Below are 18,393 nucleotides of genomic sequence, written 5' to 3' on the forward strand. Positions count from 1 at the left end.
GGGTAAGAGGAGACGGGGGCGGGGGGGGGGGAGTGACAGGGTGGGGCGCGGACCGCCCCCGGCACACGGCCCAGCGGGCCCAGCGGCCCCTGCGTGCGGCTCTCCGGCCACCCCGCGGCCCGTGTCACCAGACAGGACAGAGCTTAGGAGCCGACCGCGCGGGGAGCAGGCCGGGGCTGGCAAAGCCACAGCCCCGAGAGAGGCCAAAGAAATCTCCGGACAGGCATTTTAATGACCTCCTGCTCACTTTCCTCCCCGAAGAAAGTCCCAGTACTTGGTCGGCACACGGGGCCCGGGACAGACAGGCATCCATCCCTCCACACACGCGGCCTGAGCCCGACGGCGACGCCCGGCAGCCCTTGAACGCGACCACCGAGAACACGCCTGTCTCGGGGGCGTCCTCTGACAGGCGGAGGGGGTTTTCTCTCCCGGGGACTACAGGGGGATGTGGTGGGGACAGGTCTGGGATGGAGGGAAACGTCCAGGCCCCATCTGGCCACTCGGCTTCATCTTCCCAGGCAGGTCCCGTCGTGCCGCCTCAGCTCCCTCCCATGCAAAGCACCAGGGGCAGGGGATGAGGCTGAGTAAACGCAGCTGCCCCTGACGGAGCAACACGGGACCCAGCTGAGCTCCCGAGGCCGGAGCGTCGGAAGGGTCTCCTCTCCTGGCTCCTTGTCTGGCTCTCATCACAGGACGCTCCAGAAAACTGGATACCCTGTCTTTTCGGTGACTCCCCGCCTTCCCATGAGGTGCATCCTGACGCCCATGTGTGCTAAACTTAATCTTATGAATAAATATCTGTGGACACAAATTTAGGCTAAACACTTGCAGAGGGCTGCTGTGGACTTGAGCTGTGCGACAGGCCGGCATCAGCGAACCCTAAGGACGATGATGCTTGATCACCAGGCCCGGGTCACAGTGGAGACTAAGCTGGTTTTTAACGTGGCAGCGTTGTTCCCTTCTCAACTCTCCTCTTCCCAGCCACTCACCGTTCCTATCATCCTAACGTTCAGGCGCCTTGGGCAGGCTAACGTGGGAGACACCGTGCTGCCCTTCGTAGAAACGCCTGCATTTAGAAAGGTACTAACCTCGGAGAGATGCTTGATTCAAAGGAATAAACGGAACCAGTGACCGTCAGGCAGGGGCCCCATCAAACACCCCACCCCTGCCTTAAGCTGCCCACAGCCTGCTCTTCTGTTAGGATGGCAGTGAGATCCTGGCATTGAAGTTTGGCTGAGAGTTTCTATTAGAAAAAGTTATTTTTTTTTTAGTTTGATAACATTAAAACCACTATTTATCTTTAAAAAGAACCCCATGAAAAATCCCGTCCGTCAAAACCTGATTTTTAGGGTGACTTGCGTATCTCTTCCATTTACGGCAAGATCTGTTATCTTCAGTGTTAAAATTACAGGCTCCCTTTCACCAGGAGCACACGCTAGGTGGGGCATTTCCCCTTGTGCCGAAGTGGTCTTTAAAAAGAGGTAGACAAAGCAGTAAGGTAGCATTTATACGGTGCAGACGAATGCCACCAGCTCACCTCCAGAAAGTTCCCGATTTCATTCGCTCACTAAGCAAGCACCTGCTTCCTACTTTATGCCTTTGTGTCTGTTACACAGCTTTTAAGGAAAGGTCCAGTTTCTAAGTTGTGTCACAGGGCACTCTGGACTGACATCACCAGCAGGCCCTGCATCCCCACCTCCCCCCACCCGAGGGAGGAGTCTGTAATTAGTGGCTGTGAGCAAGGCTCTCCAGCACGCCCTGCCTCTTGATAGGCGGCCCCTGGGATTTATGTGGAAGGCCCTTTCCAGAGCTTGCTTGGAAGGTGGTCGTTGGAAACACTGAAACAATTACTTAAGTGGTAGTTAGGGCCCCAGGAGGCCCCATGGGCTACTGGCCATAATGTTATGGGCTGAGTCATGTGCCCTCCCCCAACTCACACGTTGAAGCTCTCACCCCCAAACCTTAGAATGCGACTGTATTTGGAGAAGTGATTTAAAGTGGTTAAGTTCAGATAAGGCTGTTAGGGTGGGTCCCACTCCAATCTTACTGGTGTCCTTGTGAAAAAGAGGAAACTTGGACACATACAGAGACACCGGGGATGTACCTGCACGGAAGAAGGACGATGTGAGGACACAGGAAGAAGGCGGCTGTCTGCAAGCCAAGGAGAGAGGCCTCGGGAGAAACCAACCCTGCTGACACCTTGATCTTGGATTCTGACTTCTACCTTCTGTTGTTTAAGTTACCCAGTCTGTGGTACTTTGTTGTGGCGGCCTTACAAACTAATACAGTATTGTTGGTGAGCAGTGTCACCTAACCATCAAAAAACCTAACCATCACTTGTAACATTTTATATATTGGGAGACGCCTTCTGCATCCCAACTCCTGCATCGGAAACACATCTTCACTTGCCCCCGTGGCAAGTTGAGTGTGGCCTGGTCCCATCTTTCCCACTTAACACTAGAAGGGGTTCAGGGAGAAAAACCTCACTGATCCAGCCGCCCTGATGTTCTTACAAGAGGTGCAGGAGAGTCGCTTAGAGGCTCAGCGAGTAATAGGGACAACAGTCAGAACAGCAGCAAGTGGGGACTGGGTCACTGGGAAGAGGGGACACCAGGAGGGAGGCTGTGGCAGTATTTCCCCCCTCTCTGGGGGAAGCAGCGCTTTAGGTCAGGAGGCACAGGGAGTCTAGTGGGGAACAGCAACACTGTCTGTAAACTGGGAGAGGGCTGTGGCCCAACACCTTTTCCTGTTTTGAAGTTCACACAGGTTTTCCCTAAGAATTCTGCTGTACATACATACGGCCAGCGTGACAATGGAGCTTGGTATTGTGCAGGTGCACTGGGGAAGAGATGTGGCTGGGACCATGCTGGACGCTGCCCACTAGACGTTTAAGTGACTTCTGTTTCTAGACTGTCCCACCAAATCTTTGGTAAAGAATTAAATAGTGGTTTGAGGAAAGCTAAGGACAACTTATTTCAAAGCTCTGACTAGATGGGAAAACTGCCGTCTCCAAGGCTTCTCCGCTCCACGGGCTTCGGGGTGGCAGTGCCTGCCCCGGGCCAGTTTCTGGACGTTCGCAGGGGTAAATTTCCCTGCATTATCTCTGTAAGTCAATGTGCTGGACTGTAGGAGTTGTCAAGACTCATGAAAACTCCAAGATGGTAACTAGCTGCTCCTGCGGCAGCTCCAGGGAATCACAAGCGCTGACCTCCTCCTTCCGTGGGAATACTCTCAACACAAAGGAAAAACACAGGGCAGCTAACAGATACTAAGAGCTCTATAAATACAGAGCTTCATAATTAAAAAATGTTCCATATTCCCATTTCAGAGCTCTAAAGGGCCCAGTGCAAGATCAAGCTAATGGAAACAAAATTAAAGGTTCCTGCCCTCTTTGCTGCCAAGCTGAGGGCACAGGAGACCTGAATTCAGACTAGGTGTTTCACGTTCTTTTTTTTTGCGGTACGCAGGCCTCTCCCGTTGCGGAGCACAGGCTCCGGACGCGCAGGCTCAGTGGCCATGGCTCACGGGCCCAGCCGCTCCACGGCATGTGGGATCCTCCCGGACCGGGGCACGAACCCGTGTCCCCTGCATCGGCAGGCGGACTCTCAACCACTGCGCCACCAGGGAAGCCCCATGTTCATTTTTATTTAGCCCCGGCCCGCTGTGGGCAGAGGCCCTGGCGACAAGGATCGGGATGGGGAGGGAGAGACTGTGGACAAGAGAGAAACAGCAGAATCCCCTTCTCTGAGATAAGTGAAGGGAGGAGATGGTCTGGAGGGATCTTTTGTATCAAAACAGTTCTGGCCTAGCTGAGTCTCTTAATGCAGTATTGTCTCTCCACAAACAAGATGACGCAGCACGTGCAGCCCCAAGCCTTTAGGTTAGCTCCTGTTTAGGTGTAGCCTTTCCTGTGTCCGCCATTCAGCTGCCCTCAGGTCGGGAGTGATTTGCAAAGGATTAGTGTCTGTGTCATTTCTACTGTGTGAGCGAGGTCCTCACCTCCTCTGCATTCAAAGCCTCTCTTCCTCCTCCTCCCCGCAACCTTGTTTTAGGGGATTTTACCGGAAGTCAGGCCGCAGGCTCAGGGTCTCAGGGCCCAAGCCAGCAGCTGGCCAGGCCCTGTCCTCTCTCGTGGGATCTTCCAGCGCTTCTACCTCTTTTTTTTTTTTTTTTTTTCCTTTTTAGAACAATCTCTTGTCTGCCAGATTTTCAACATCCAGCTGGCAGGATCCTCTGCTCTTTGCATGAAAAGGTTAATGGAAGCTGTCAGGAGGGGAGAGTGCCAGACCGTGAGAGCAGAGGGGAGAGGAAGAGTGAAGAGTGAGGCTGCCCCACAGGGTTTTCTCATAAACGTGAGACAGACAGACAGACAGACACACACACACACACACTCCATCCCCAAGCCCAGTCAGGCACAGACCCCGCCTGTCCTCAGGGCCTGCAGCTCTTGCTGCTGGATCGCTGGTCGCCTCGCTCAGCCTCTCATGCTCTGCCGCTCTTAGTCTTTTTGGACGAGAGTTCAACGTCGGAGCCGAGGAAACAGTGCAAACATCGCAAAGAGAAGAAAACCAGATCAGAAACATGCAGGCTGGGAACCAAGACAGAGTTTGCTGCCCATAAAGAACCCATTCTTCTCTTTTCTCTCTCTCGTTTTCTCTCCCCGTTGCCCCCAAAAGCTCCCGTGTCCACGTGGCCCACTTGGGGGCTATGACGATCTGTGCAGATGCATTCACGAGAGAAGAGTGTCACGTCGTGACTGATGACCCACGAGCTCCCGGAGTGAGGGCCCAGTGCCACCCCGGCGTCAACCATCCCAGACTCACCGCCCTGAAGAGAGAGGGGACAAGCCAAGCAGCCACTGATCAAAATCGAGAAGACAAATGGAAGACGGGCTCCGAGGAGACGACGAGGTCCGAGCCAAGTTGTGCAACGATACTTCCCTGAAGGTCAAAACCGGACTGGGTGCTGGGAAAGGGGCTGGAGTCCACAGCCGTGACCCGCGGAGTGAGCTGGCCAGTGAGGGCTCGTTCCAGCATAGTCGGCCATCAGGGCGCTGGCCTTCGTGGTGGAAAAAGGACGTGTGCTCCAGGGAGAGATTCCACGTTCAGCTTTTCAGCCGAATCTGCCTATCAGTCGACCTGCTTCAAAAAGTTCGAGAGGAGACTGGAAATGGGGTGTGACTTTTCTGTTTTTGTTTTGAATTAAACCACCATTGACATACAGCAAGATGCACAGATCTCTGTACATCAGGGTGTACAATCTGATGAATTCTGATCAATATATACGCCCACATGACCATCTCACCAACCGAAACACAGAACATCTCCATCGTCCCAGAAAGATTCCCGGGACCCCTTTCAGTCAGTTCCCACAGGCGCCCAGTGTTCTAGTTTCCATCACCACAGATGAGTTCTTCCTGCTCTGGAAATGCCATACAAAGGGAATCAGACATTAATCAGATATTCTATTGCATCTGGCTTCTTTTGCTTAACAGTGTTTTTGAGATTCATTCATCAAGTTGCTTGTATTAGAGTTCGTTCTTTTTGTTGCTGAGTAGTACGCCATTGTATGATATACGATACTTTAAAAAAACCTCTTCTGTTAATGAACATTTGGGTTGTTTCCAGTTTGGTGCTTTGACGAATAAAGCTGCTCTGAACAATTTTGTACACATCTTTTTGTGGACGTGTTTTCATTTTTCTTGAGTAAATAAGGAAGAGTGGGATTGTTGGGTTACAGGACAGGTGTGTGTCTAATTTAATAAGAAAATGCCTAACAGCTTTTCAAAGCCTTGGACCATCCTCACCACTGCACGTAGAGTTCCAGCTGCTCCACACCCTCGTGGACATTTGGTGAACGTGTAAAATTCACATTTGGTGAATTTTAGCCATTTTCTTGGAATTGCCCTGCTGTCTCACTGTGGCTTTCGTTTATGTGAGCACTGTTTTCGTGTGCTTGGTTTGTGTATTTTCTCTTGTGAACTGTCTGGTTCAAGTCTTCTGCCCATTTTAAAATTATGTTGTTTTGTCTTTTTGTTTCTGATTTTAAAAATATCTTCTCAACAGAAGTCCTTGGTTCAATATATACACTGTGAATATTTCCTCCCAGTCTTCTGATGAACTAGAGTTTTGATAAAGTACAATTTTTCATTTTTTCCTCTCACGTTTAATGTCTCTGTGCTTGCTGAATTGGGGGCAGTTTCAGCAACATATGTGCCATTTGGCTAATACCTAGAATTAAGACATAACGTTCATTTATCCCACTACAGGTGACGTTACCTTCAGTCATTTGGGTTTAGATGGTGTCTGCCAAGTTTTTCCAACGTAAATCAACTAAAAGGATTTTGTGCTAATTGACTGAAATAACTTTTTGTGTGCGTGTGTGAGGAGACACTTTTAGACTACGCAAATATCCTGTTCCTCAACCAACTTTCCAGTTCAAATCAGTTATTACTGTGATGGTTGCCAAGTGGTGATTCTCTAACTCCGCCACTCTTTCTCCATGTATTAGCTGGCATTCTACTACAGGGCATGGCCCCTGCCCCACCATGTATTTGCTTACTGATTTCTCTACACTAGTACAGACTCATAGATTCCTGTTCTACTCAGTGGGCTGTAATTTGTTACTATTATTAATTTTGCTGCTCAAATTCCTGAAGATTTTGCTACTGGGAGCCCCCCATGTCCTTCTTCTTTTTTTAAAAAATTTATTTATTTATTTATTTGGCTGTGTTGGGTCTTTGTTGCTGTGTGTGGGCTTTCTCTAATTGCGGTGAGCGGGAGCTAATCTTCGTTGCGGTGCGGGGGCTTCTCATTGCAGTGGCTTCTCTTGTTGTGGAGCACAGGCTCTAGACACGTGGGTTTCAGTAGTTGTGGCATGCGGGCTCAGTAGTTGTGGTGCACAGGCTTAGTTGCTCCGTGGCATGTGGGATCTTCCTGGACCAGCACTCGAACCCATGTCCCCTGCATTGGCAGGCGGATTCTTAACCACTGCGCCACCAGGAAAGTCCCCCCTCCATGTCCTTCTGACACCCCCCCCACCACTCCTGGAACACTCCGTTACTTTCTGGTATAAGATGCTCTGGATTTATGTTGTACTTTGCCACACACAGTCCTAGGCTGAGCCATGTCTCCAAGGAGCCCTGGTTCCTTTTGGTGAAAAAAGGCATCTATAAACCAGGAGCTGGGAGCTAGGTGAGCTTCTTGTTACTGGTGTATCACTGCTTCTAGGTGCTTCAGCAGATAAAACTAGGAAATACACACATGTATCCATGTAGATGAGCACACAAGTGTACACACAGAGAAAGCTATATCTATTGTCTGTCAAAAACCCTGAGTCCATACGGACACCTCCAACAGCAGCTGAATGCCACTGCTGGACTTGCCTTCACCCTTCTGTGTTTGTTACTTCCTCCTCCTGGAGTAACAAGCCTGCTCCCATGAGCTTCAATATACTTACTCATTTGTTCAGTCTCCTTGTATGTAGCCAGTCTCCCAACCATCTGCACCATCATCTTGGTCCTTGCCTCCAAATGCCACCATGCCAGCTGAATCCTCAGCCCTGGCCCTGCCAAAAATGCTGGCCACATGGGCCGAATCCTTGATCCAAGCCTGGCAAACACACCAGAATCTTTGGTCCCACCAAATATATAGGCCAGTGTCAGTGCCAGATTTATGGAAACACTAACAAGGTTTCCTGCCCAGGAGCTGGCAAGAGGGCCTGGCAAAGAAAAGAAGACACCTTCTGTAGAAGGTGTGTGGTGTGGGAAACGTGGACCTGGAATTTCAATTATGAGATGTGATTCTGGAAGATAACGGACAGCGGTCAAATATGGGGCTGTCCTAGAATCAACAGAGAAGATGTTTAAATCTAAAACTGAACCTAATGAAACCTTTTTCTTCATTCTAGCCACCTTGTACCACTACAGCATTCTACTTTGACACGACCTCAGTCTACTTTTTCAAAGAAAGTTTCTCTAGGGCTCCAGAGCCATACTTAAAATGGTATGAGACTTACATTTATCTGAAAAATTTCAGCTACGTCTTTTCTTCCAATAGCAAGTGACTAGAAGGCTCAGGTTCAGTAAACACTAATGAACAGAGAGATAGCCTGAGTAGTATGATGTCATTTATTTCAACTTTATATCACACTGAACAATACTGCACATTGTTCGTGTAAACAAATACGTATATTAAAAAGGTAAAAACGTGGACTGTAAAAATGCAAACCAGTTTAGGACGCTGGTTGCCACTGCAGATGAAAAAAGAAAAATGCAACTGGGTACAAAGAAGACTAACTGCATTTAGCATTAACAGGTAAGAGCAGCCTGCACTGGGAGAGGACAAGAGTGTGAAGGGGGAGCCCTGTGGTGTAGGCAATGAAGGAGCTACTGAAATCCAGGAAAAGTCAGCACTCAAGACTTTGCACTAAATGCACAATCACCACTGGAAAATTTAAAGCCTGTGGAGCGAAGAAAGCAACTCAAACCCAGCTCAGTTACTGACTTGACGCAGTTCCCAAATGCTAATGGTCTGACAGAAGAAGAGGAATTGCCTATTTCTAGACATAAATGTTATTAATCTCAGTTTCTACTCTTCTTTTACATATAATATTTACCACTTAATAAAAAATGAGACACAAAAAAAGCAAATGAACTTAAAGACATATTGATAGAAATTATCCAAACAGATAATAGGAATCTCCAAACATAACATGAAAAAAATCCCCCAAATAAACAAACAAAAGCCCCCAGACATTGAAGAGATGTGGAACAATATCAGATGGTCTAACAAATACATAACTGTAGATATAGAAAGGGAAGAGAGAAAGGGACGAAAGACATATCTGAAGAGATAAGGGCCAAGAATCTTCCAAAATTAATGAAAGACAACAAAACATAAGCCCAAGGGACACAGAGATCTCAAAAAAGATTTTAGCACCGACAGGAAACATAACGTAAACTACAAATAGGCACATTATTTTCAAATGGTTGAAAACAAAAGTTAAAAAAAAAATCTTGAAAGCAGTCAGAGAAAAAAGAAACATGAGAGGGTGGGGGTGGAGCACACATAAATACAGTAGACTTTTCAACAGCAACTATGGAAGCCAGAAGGAAATGGAACAGCATCTGTAAAAGTCAACCTAGAATTCTATACCCAGAGAAGAATATCTTTCAAAAACAAGGTATTAGCTTGCATGGGCTGCCATAAGAAAATAGCGCAGACTGGGTGGCTTAACAACAGAAATTTATTTCTCACAGTTCTGGAGGCTAGATGTCCAAGAGCAAGGTGTTGGCAGGGTTGGTTTTTTTTAAGGCCTCTCCTTATCTTACAGATGGTTGCGTTCTTGCTGTGTCCTCACGTTTTTTTTTTTTCTCTGTGAGCACACAGCCCTGGTGTCTCTGTATGTCCCAATCTCCTCTTTTTACAGGGACACCAGTCAGATTGGATTAAGGCCCACCTATCAGCCTCCTCTTAACTTAATTACCTTTAAAGGCTCTATCTCCAAATGTAGTCACATTCTTGGAGTCAGGGATTCAAGAATATAAACTTTGCAGGGGACACAATTCAGCCCATAACACCCTGCCTTCTCTACTCCCCACACTCACGTTCTTCCCACACACAAAACACATTCACCCCCATCCCAGCAGCCCAAGAGTCTTAACCCGCTGCAGCCTCAACTCTAAATCCCAAATCTCACGTAAATATCATCTAAATCAAGTGTGGCTGAGACTTAAAAAACGTGATTCATCCCGAGGCAAAATTTCAGTGTGGACCTGCTGGACCCAGACAAGTTAGCTGCTCTGAAATACAGTGGTGGGGCAGGCATAGGCTAGACACTCCCATCCCAAAAGGGAGACCCTGGAAAGAAGAGAAAGGGGTCATGGGTCCCAAACAAGTCCAAAACCTGGCAGGTCAAATTCCATTAGATTAAAAAATATATATTTATTTATTTATTTGGCTGTGTTGGGTCTTCACTGTGGCAGGTGGGATCTTTTGCTGCAGCGCTCATTGTGGCTCGCGGGCTTCTCTCTACTTGTGGCGTGCAGGTTTTCTCTTCTCTAGTTGTGGCGCGCGGGCTCCAGAGAGCGTGGGCTCTGCAGTTTGCGGCACGTGGGCTCTCTTGTTGAGGTGTGCGAGCTCAGTAGTTGCAGCGCGCGGGCTTAGTTGCCCTGCAGCATGTGGGATCTTAGCTCCCCGACCAGGGATCGAACCCACGTCCCCTGCATTGGAAGGCATATTCTTTACCACTGGACCACCAGGGAAGTCCCTCATCAGATTTTAAGGCTTGAGAATAAGGCTCTTTGGCTGGATGCTGTCCTCCAGGCCCACTGGGGTGGCAGCTCCAGCCCTCTGGCCCTGGGTGGCAGCCTGGCCTATTGAAATCAAGGAGGAAGAGACAGCCTTGCCCCCTAGGCCTGTGTCCTCTAGGCTGGTGAATATATGTTGTCAACAAGAAACTCACTGTAGCTATAAAGACATCGACAGCTTAAAGGCAAATATATGAAAAAGGGTTTATCGTGCACTCACAATTCTAAAGAAAGCTGGAATGGTTACGTTAATGTTAGACAAAGCAGACTTCAGAGCATGGAGTATTACCAGCTTTGAAAGGAGATATTACATCATGATGAAAGAGTCAAGTCATCAAGAAGATACAGCAATCCTTAATGTGTATGCACTCAATAACAGAGCTTCAAGATACATAAAGCAAAAGCCGATAAGGTAAGAAAAATAAACAAACCCATAAATTTAGTTGGTAAGATAGCCAGCCTCTAAGAGGGCAAAGGAAACAGAACAATTCTGGGAAATCTTCAGATGTAAAGTAATATTTCTGTAGGCCAGGCAGTTGCAGATAACAGGGTCATAACTCAGGATGGAGTCTGAGTGGTTCTCCTGACATCAACGTCAGATTATCCAAAGCTACCGGACGGCACTGAGGAAACTGTCTTGGGTCACCAAATAAACCATCAGCAAGGTATATACTAATAAGCATTCTTTACACGTACAGTACTGTGCCAGGCACTTTAGAAATACAAGACATGGTTCTGGCAGTGAAGAAACTCATCTAGTTAGGGAGTAAGAATCCTAACTATGAAATACAAAGTAATAAACTAAGCAGAACTCACTAGAATTCACTCACTCATCTGAGTTAGTAAGCAAGTACCAAGTACCTGACGTGGTGTGAGTTTTAAGATGAAAATGATATGGTTCATGTCCTCAGCTGACAGAAAGCCTAGACTAACGGGAAGACAGATATGAAAACTAGTAAGTACGAGTGTCACAGGTCATACAGAAGCCCTAAGGAGGGAGCGGCACATTGGGCCTGGGGTTTCAGGAAAGAACTCAAAAAAGAAATGATGTCTGAGCTGAGTTTAAAAACTCAGATTCCTATTTAGATATTCCCCAGGGAGACAAGGCAGGAAAGGGCAGAGCAGGCAGAGACACAAATGTGAAAACTGTAAGTCAATTAACAGTTTCAAAGACTGTCAGTTGTTGTATGCTTCAGGGATAGGGTGAGAAGAGATGTGCATTTAAGAATCAGGCCAAATGAAAGGAGGCCTTGTGTGCTTTGATAAGAAGTACGGACTGTATCCTGCGTGCCTTTCTCCTTCCCTTTCTCTCATTCCTTAAACAAACCTTTACTGCGCAGATACTATGTGCTAGGCATTATTCTTCGTACAGACAACAGTGCTGAAAAAGACAGACAAGGCTCTTGTCCTGTGCTCACGGGGGTGTGTGACCGAGGGGAGCATGGTGGCAGTGAAGCGCATGGGACATACAGAGTTGAGCAACACCAATGTCAAGTGCAGAAGGCTCTGTCTCCCCGAAGAAAACACACACGCAAAATAAACCAACGTGCATGTTGAGCGGTGATCTCTAGCTAATGTTTCTTGGGCTTCAAAACGGAAAGTCAGACCTTGCTCACAATAGGCAAGTCATTTTGTATTATCACAGGTCATCTTTCTCGACAGCCTGCACCACTCCCTTAAAATCTTACTTGGAGAGAGGTGGCAGAAAATGGGCTGGTTTCTCCACCAAACTCGAGCTGCTCCGGAGAGGCTGATGGAAGGGGTGGTTAGCTGCTGTGCCCCTTTACAGATGACCCTAGTCACCTGCTCCCCAGGTTTTCCAGGGCTGCTGCTGAAGATGCAGTTTCACACACCTCATGCAACAACTTCAGTAACTGAAGCAGGTTCTCAGCCAAGGGGAAACGTGATAATATTAACATGATTCATGTATGTGAGCAAAGCTGTTTGGATGATAACATGTGGGATGGCATGCCTTCTATTGAATTCCTGGTTTTTCACTCAAAACTTTCTGGAAGACTCTTAGCTTGAGATTTTCTGCCTTGGCCTCACCCTAAAGGTATCTTTTTTCCCCTTAGAAAGACTGATTGCTTCCATTCAGGCATATTTGGAAAACAGGACCAAGCCAAAATACTTTTTTTCGTTTCAAAGACAAGTTGTTTCACTAAGAAATAATTTAATGCCAGTTAAACTTTGATACATCACTGTTCGTGCTTTAAGATGCCCTGTCTCTGCAAAATTTTGGAGTGGAGTTTCTGAAATTAACTGGCTGTGTGCTCTGTTTCCAGCGGGCTTCCAGTGGCATGTTAACTTCATGGTTATTAATATCAAAAGGAGCTACTAGAAATTCAACTTAATTCTGTCCTTTAAATTTCTCCCTCTTTTGAGAAGAAAGAAATTAAAATTTCCATGGCAACACGCTAAATCTGAGAGGTCGGCCTTACCTTTTCCATCACACAAATCAGGTGGGTGACCGACAGGCCGTTAAATGGGTCTGTTTTTAGGCAATGTCCACACCCGGGAGTCAGTCCCGCCCCGACCCCAGCGTGCAGTTCTCGACCCGCGGCCGTCACTGCTCCCTGCAACCTCACACCACAGGATGTGCCCTATCCGACGCAGCCTCCGCTCACGCGTTGTGGGTGAACAGACAGGAGGCGTTCAGCTGGAAGACGGTGCACAGCTTCGACACGCTGGTGCAGAGCTCCAGCAGACTGATGGCACGATCACATCTACAAGGGGCTGGGACACCATCAACCCCACTCTGTGGCCGGGAACAAAAGCAGCTTAGGATTACTGTTCTAAAGCTGCTCGATTTCTTCTTTTCTATTTTTATTTCTCAGTGTTTATTCCATTTTTCTTTCTTTTACTTTCCATGTCTGCCCTCACCCCGTTTTCTCCCTGTTTCTTTTATTCATGGTTTTTGCCTCCTTTTAGCCTTCTCATTTTCTCTACTGAACTAAAAAAATCACGACATGGAAAAAAGAGAACCAATGGATTTTACAGGCAACAGTAAACAGAAAGTGGAGCAGAAGGGGGTAACCTAAACTAATTCACCTAATGGCCCTTTTATTGAAAAACTTAGCAGGTTGTGACCCACAGTTCCCTAGAGACAGCTGACTTGTCAAGGATCCTCATCCAAATATCCCCAACTCAGACTTCCTTTCCGTGGTCACAGTCACGAGTGGCCATCAGTTCTGTGAAATAACAGATTCCCCTTAACCCTCTCCCTTCCGAACCAGCCCTTTCTGATTCTTTGGCAAGTTACACTGGGGGAAGAATAAAGTGGGGCTTACTTCAAATGGTAGCTCCTAATACCTACTGAAGAGCCAACCACTGTTAAGAATCTTGACTCTGAACCCCGAATACTCCAAGGCAGCTTCTACTGCGCCAACCCAAAGAGCAGCTGAATTTTGTGAGGGTGTCGCCAGAGCTCAGGTGAGAGGCTTACCTGTTCCTGGGTCATCTTCTGCAGCTCATTCTCCCATGCTGCCTGGTCATCGTCCAAGTTATAGGAAGCTGGTGGAGTGAGTCCTTGAAGAATCAGGGGGTCTCGGTCATGGCAGAGGGCTGTCAGGTGTCCAATGTACAACTTTAGTTTGCTTCTGTTTTGGTCAAGTTCTAAGAGGGGCTGGATGATCTGAGGTGAAAAAAAATGAGGAAAGTCAAGGTCAATCTGAAACAAGAAGTTCCAGTCTCTTTATGCCTCCCAAGGCAAAGAAACGGAGCAAGACTAGAGCTCTTGTAATCACTACCGCAGTCTTCGGGACTGTAGAGAGAAGCAGGTCCATACACCTGCACGTGTACACGGTCACACCCACCCACCGTTCTGGGGGCTGCGTGGGGACCGCTGGCATGGACATCAACGCGAGATGCAGTTCTGACTTTGGGCTGGAGATCAAGCACAGGGTGAGCTTGTTTTTGCAGAGGTGGCATTCCTGATACAGAAGGACTCCAGTTACTTCACAATTGCTCATCCCATCTATTTACAAGGAGGTTACAAAAGACTGCTAGTGATTCACTTTGTTATGAAGCAGAAACTAACACACCATTGTAAAGCAATTATACTCTAAAAAACATGTTAAAAAAAAAAACGCCAAAACTCCTAGTGAAACGTGCTCATCTGAAAGCCTGATGCCACATGCTACGTGTGTTCCTTCACCTCCTACAATGGAAGGAAGGTTCTGCCTCTGGAGACAGTGCGTGTTTTTCTCGGCCACGAGATGTGGTGAGTGAACTCATGACTAGATCTGCCTCCTGGCTGGAGCTCCCTCGTTCACTGGGCCGAGGCCATCGATCCTCCTTTTAATGGGTGACAGATAAATCCTTACACAACGCCAGACCCCTGAGCCTGAGCCCGGGCCCAGTGTGACGCTGGGTCTCTTCTCTTGAATAGCAGTCCTGCGCTAACTCTGTTTTGTGTCCCCTTTACCCTGGATGAATAACTATCACCTCGGCTCCCTCTGAAAGCACATCAAAGGACAGATGACTTCATCGGGCAGCTCTCGGGCCCGATGACACTCGGTACTGGCAAGCCTGAGGGGCTGAGGCAGAGCTGGGCCGGCTCTCCAACGCTGAAACGCTGGCACAGCGTCTGCCTGACACACAGCAGCTGGGGGAGCCGCCAACCCACCAGATGCTGGCAGGCCCCAGACGTTCCCAGGGCTCACAGGCAGGGTCTGCACCTGCTGTGTGTCACCGGGCCGGCACTTTACACCAGCAGGACACCTCTGACCCACCTAATGGACAAGGAGCTCACTCATCTTCAAGTCAACAGAAACAAGGCCTGGTATTACTTTCAGCAGTGACACTGATTTCTTCCTGGCCTCAGAGGACTCCCCTGCTGCTTTCCTTTTAAGAGTTTCTAAAATAAAGTTTTATGTTTTTTATTGTGAAATCAATGCATATTTTACTCTGAAAAGTATGGGAGAAAATATAAAAGAAATAATAAATAGCCTATAGGTATTCCATCAAGAATACCACTTGCAACATTTTGCTGATTTTCTTCCAAGTCTTTTTATAAACTTACATAAATCAACTTTTAACAGTATCATACTTCACGTTTTGCTTAATACCCTGTTTATCCATTTAGTGTTATATTGTGAGTACTATTCACATTACGTATTCCTGGAAAACATGATTTTTAACGGTTGCTTTATAAATATATCACATTTCCTCTGTTTCTAATACTATTTCCATAAAATAGTTAAGAGAGGGAACAGCCAGGGCTTAGTGTCTAAAACGATCTTTAACTTACTAGAGAGATCAGAGTTCAGAGTTTAGGCCTACGTGGTATATAATACAATATAGAAATTGGAGCCTGTCTAGACAAACCAGAGAAAGTGAACACATTCAGCATTATTATTGCTTTTAAAACACACACACACACACACACACACACAATTCTCTAAGGATAAAGGTTACACATTCAGGGGCTGGGGTGGAAGGCTCTGGGCTCTGTAAGGGACCCCTAATCAGCAGGCTCGTGGTATGAGTCCTGTGTTACCCGTGGTATCAACACTGCCAACCACAGAAGGACGAGACTGTTTTGCAGAGGATTTGGAGACTGGGGAAGTTGGATAGCTTTCTACAAACAACACTAATCTCTCAAAAAAGACTTGTATTTTATTCCTGGCCACAAATGCACATTCACAGTGTAGAAGATTTAGAAAGAGTTCCAAAGCAGAATCTTTAAAGGCAAGTTCAAGGCAACTCCTTTAAATGCATGTTCACCTTGCACGTCAATATCCCAACTGTCTAGCCACGGCTCTCCTACCACACCCCTCATGCCTCCGCGCACGGCAGCCCTATTTCATCTCCCGTGTTTTTAGCTTGGCCTCCTCCAGCTTCTTTCATGGACACATTGATTTAAAAAAATCACTTCGGGGATTTTCATTGGATTTGTGCAACTTACTCCCATTCTTTGTGTGTCTGTGTATAGTTGCCATCACATCTGGGCTGCAAGGCTGAAAGCTGGTATCTTAGGTAATTACTGTTTGAGTTGGAAAACTGACATAAAAAAGCACGAGCTCTGAGGAAGAAGACAACGTGATAAATGGTGGTAGTGGAGAGGTCAAATTTTTCACAGTAAAATGGAACCTGGAAAGATACTAGCTCACTGCTGTATGACTGGGAATGAAAAAGTGGACTTTTTAAGGTCCCTGTTCTTAATCAGAGATGAATCTCAAACTGATTTAAATGTATTTCATGCTGAGGTGCTGACAGATTACAAAATATGTAGTGTTTTGCACTCTGAAATTTTTCAAAGTCCAATTGAAAAGTTAAAAAATGATGGAATCTGAAAAATTTTTCGAGGATAAAAATTCATTCCATGCAATGACCAAGATGCCCTTTCTTCTCATGTCAAAAGGAGTCGCTTTTTTAAAACAAAACAAAAAAACTATAGAGCTTACTCGGTGAAAGTGTATGAAACTGCCCGACCAGCACAGTTCTCGAATCTATCCATCAAGGGAAAAAAAAAAAAAAAAAAAAAAGTCACCGTGGCCTCTCTGGGACACATTCAACCATGTCAATCATGTGGGAAATGTCCTTATCTCTTCCTTCTCCCCATCTAACTTGGGCAGGCCACTCAGAAAAGAAACTGCATTTCCCACAAGGTAGAACTGCCACTGCCTAATCTCAAGAGGGAAGAGGGACACTTGCCAAGTAGGAAGAGGATGCCTTACAGGATCCGGAGGTTATGTCTTTTGTCCACATACAACCTCAGTACATTGGCAAGAAGTCCTACCCAAAGCTGTCAGTAATGCGGTCAGACCACATCAGTCCTACAGCTATGCAGAATTAGAATTAGCTATCTTTTTCTCGGCATAAAGAAGTTAAAAAATGAACTTGTCAAGATAACCTCTGCTTTTATCAAATATAATGTCAAAATGTCAATATCCCCCCAATCCTACGTTTACGGAGCTGTTAAGGAAAATAATTTAAGTTATGAAGGGGAATGAGAGCTTTCTGGTGGACTTACTGAAAGCTTTGTTTCTTCTTGCAAGGATTTATTTATGTATCAGACCCTCAAATTGGCTTCAGAGGCCAGCATTTGATGACACATGGTGATGGAAGACAGTGACCTCCAGAAGGTGTTTATTTTAACCTCCCTTCCACTCGAGCAGGTTAGATGGCTAGAGATCTTCTGGAAGACAGACCAGCTGCTCCTCTATTGTTCGATACAGATTGCAACTGAAAATTCTACAGCATCCCGTTTCTGCAACCCATTTATCTAAGACATGGGAACACATGTTCTTGGACCAGGATGGGACGTTCAGTGAAAGGCCCCTCCAGTCAATTCCATGGTCTGCCCCCTTCTCCCCACTCCACTGTTTCTGTACTAGATCTTTAATCTAAGTATAGGTGGGTTGGTTACGGCACATTCTGGGAGCTCATTCTGAGAGGAAAGGTATACCTTGAACTGAATATCACTTGGGACTTAAGGCATTTGCCCTTGCAGTACTAATATTTTATTGTTTGGAAGATGCCACTGTTTTTCAAGCTAACATTTATTGATCGTTTACTGTGTTCCTGGCAAATTATTTTTATATTTACTATGGTTCCTCTGTCGCTACAAAATCCTCTTACTCTTCTGTCTATCTGCGGAAGTCCTCGGAGGCAGGTTCAGCTGTCCCTGGATTACCGCATAAATGCCAGTAGCAGTTCTGACTTCTCACTGGGTCATCATTACACCACTGTCCCCCAGTGTAGGTTCACCAAAGAAGTCCTGGAACAACTAACGTATTAACTTCCCAGAAACATTATTCTTTTAATGACATTCTTGTCCAGAGGCCCCAGCACAGAGCTAAACTCTGAAAAGTAAAAAAGGAAGCAAGGGAATAAAATTCAATGGTCTAGCCTCAAAGTCTTTTCTCTTAAGAACTCACTTCACCTTCTTGGTTGCAGTGTGCGTGAGGATGAGGAAGATGAAGGACGGTACTGGGTCTCTTCCCAAAGTTTTGGACCTTTGTGTTGCTTTCTCACTTAAATGCAGCTACTTTGTGCAAGAATGTGGTTCTTTGAACAAAGATAGTAAACTGTCGTGATATTTTTGCTACATTAACTAGATATACTGCGTATCAAATCAC

At 46.6% G+C, this 18,393-nt stretch overlaps 1 protein-coding gene across 6 annotated transcripts in view; it reads right to left on the bottom strand.

Moving 5' to 3' along the window:
• ERC1 (ELKS/RAB6-interacting/CAST family member 1) overlaps positions 1-18,393 on the bottom strand; it is a 399,625-nt gene that overhangs the window by 19,520 nt on the left and 361,712 nt on the right. For all 6 annotated transcript variants that reach the window (XM_082850733.1, XM_082850731.1, XM_082850730.1 and 3 more), the window contains one exon: positions 13,755-13,943. In XM_082850733.1, the coding sequence (XP_082706859.1) occupies positions 13,755-13,943 (189 nt within the window). The remainder of the gene's footprint in view (positions 1-13,754; positions 13,944-18,393) is intronic.

Source organism: Leucopleurus acutus (genome assembly GCF_964270905.1).
Source record: "Leucopleurus acutus genome assembly, chromosome: 11".
Taxonomy (NCBI): Eukaryota; Metazoa; Chordata; class Mammalia; order Artiodactyla; family Delphinidae; genus Leucopleurus; species Leucopleurus acutus.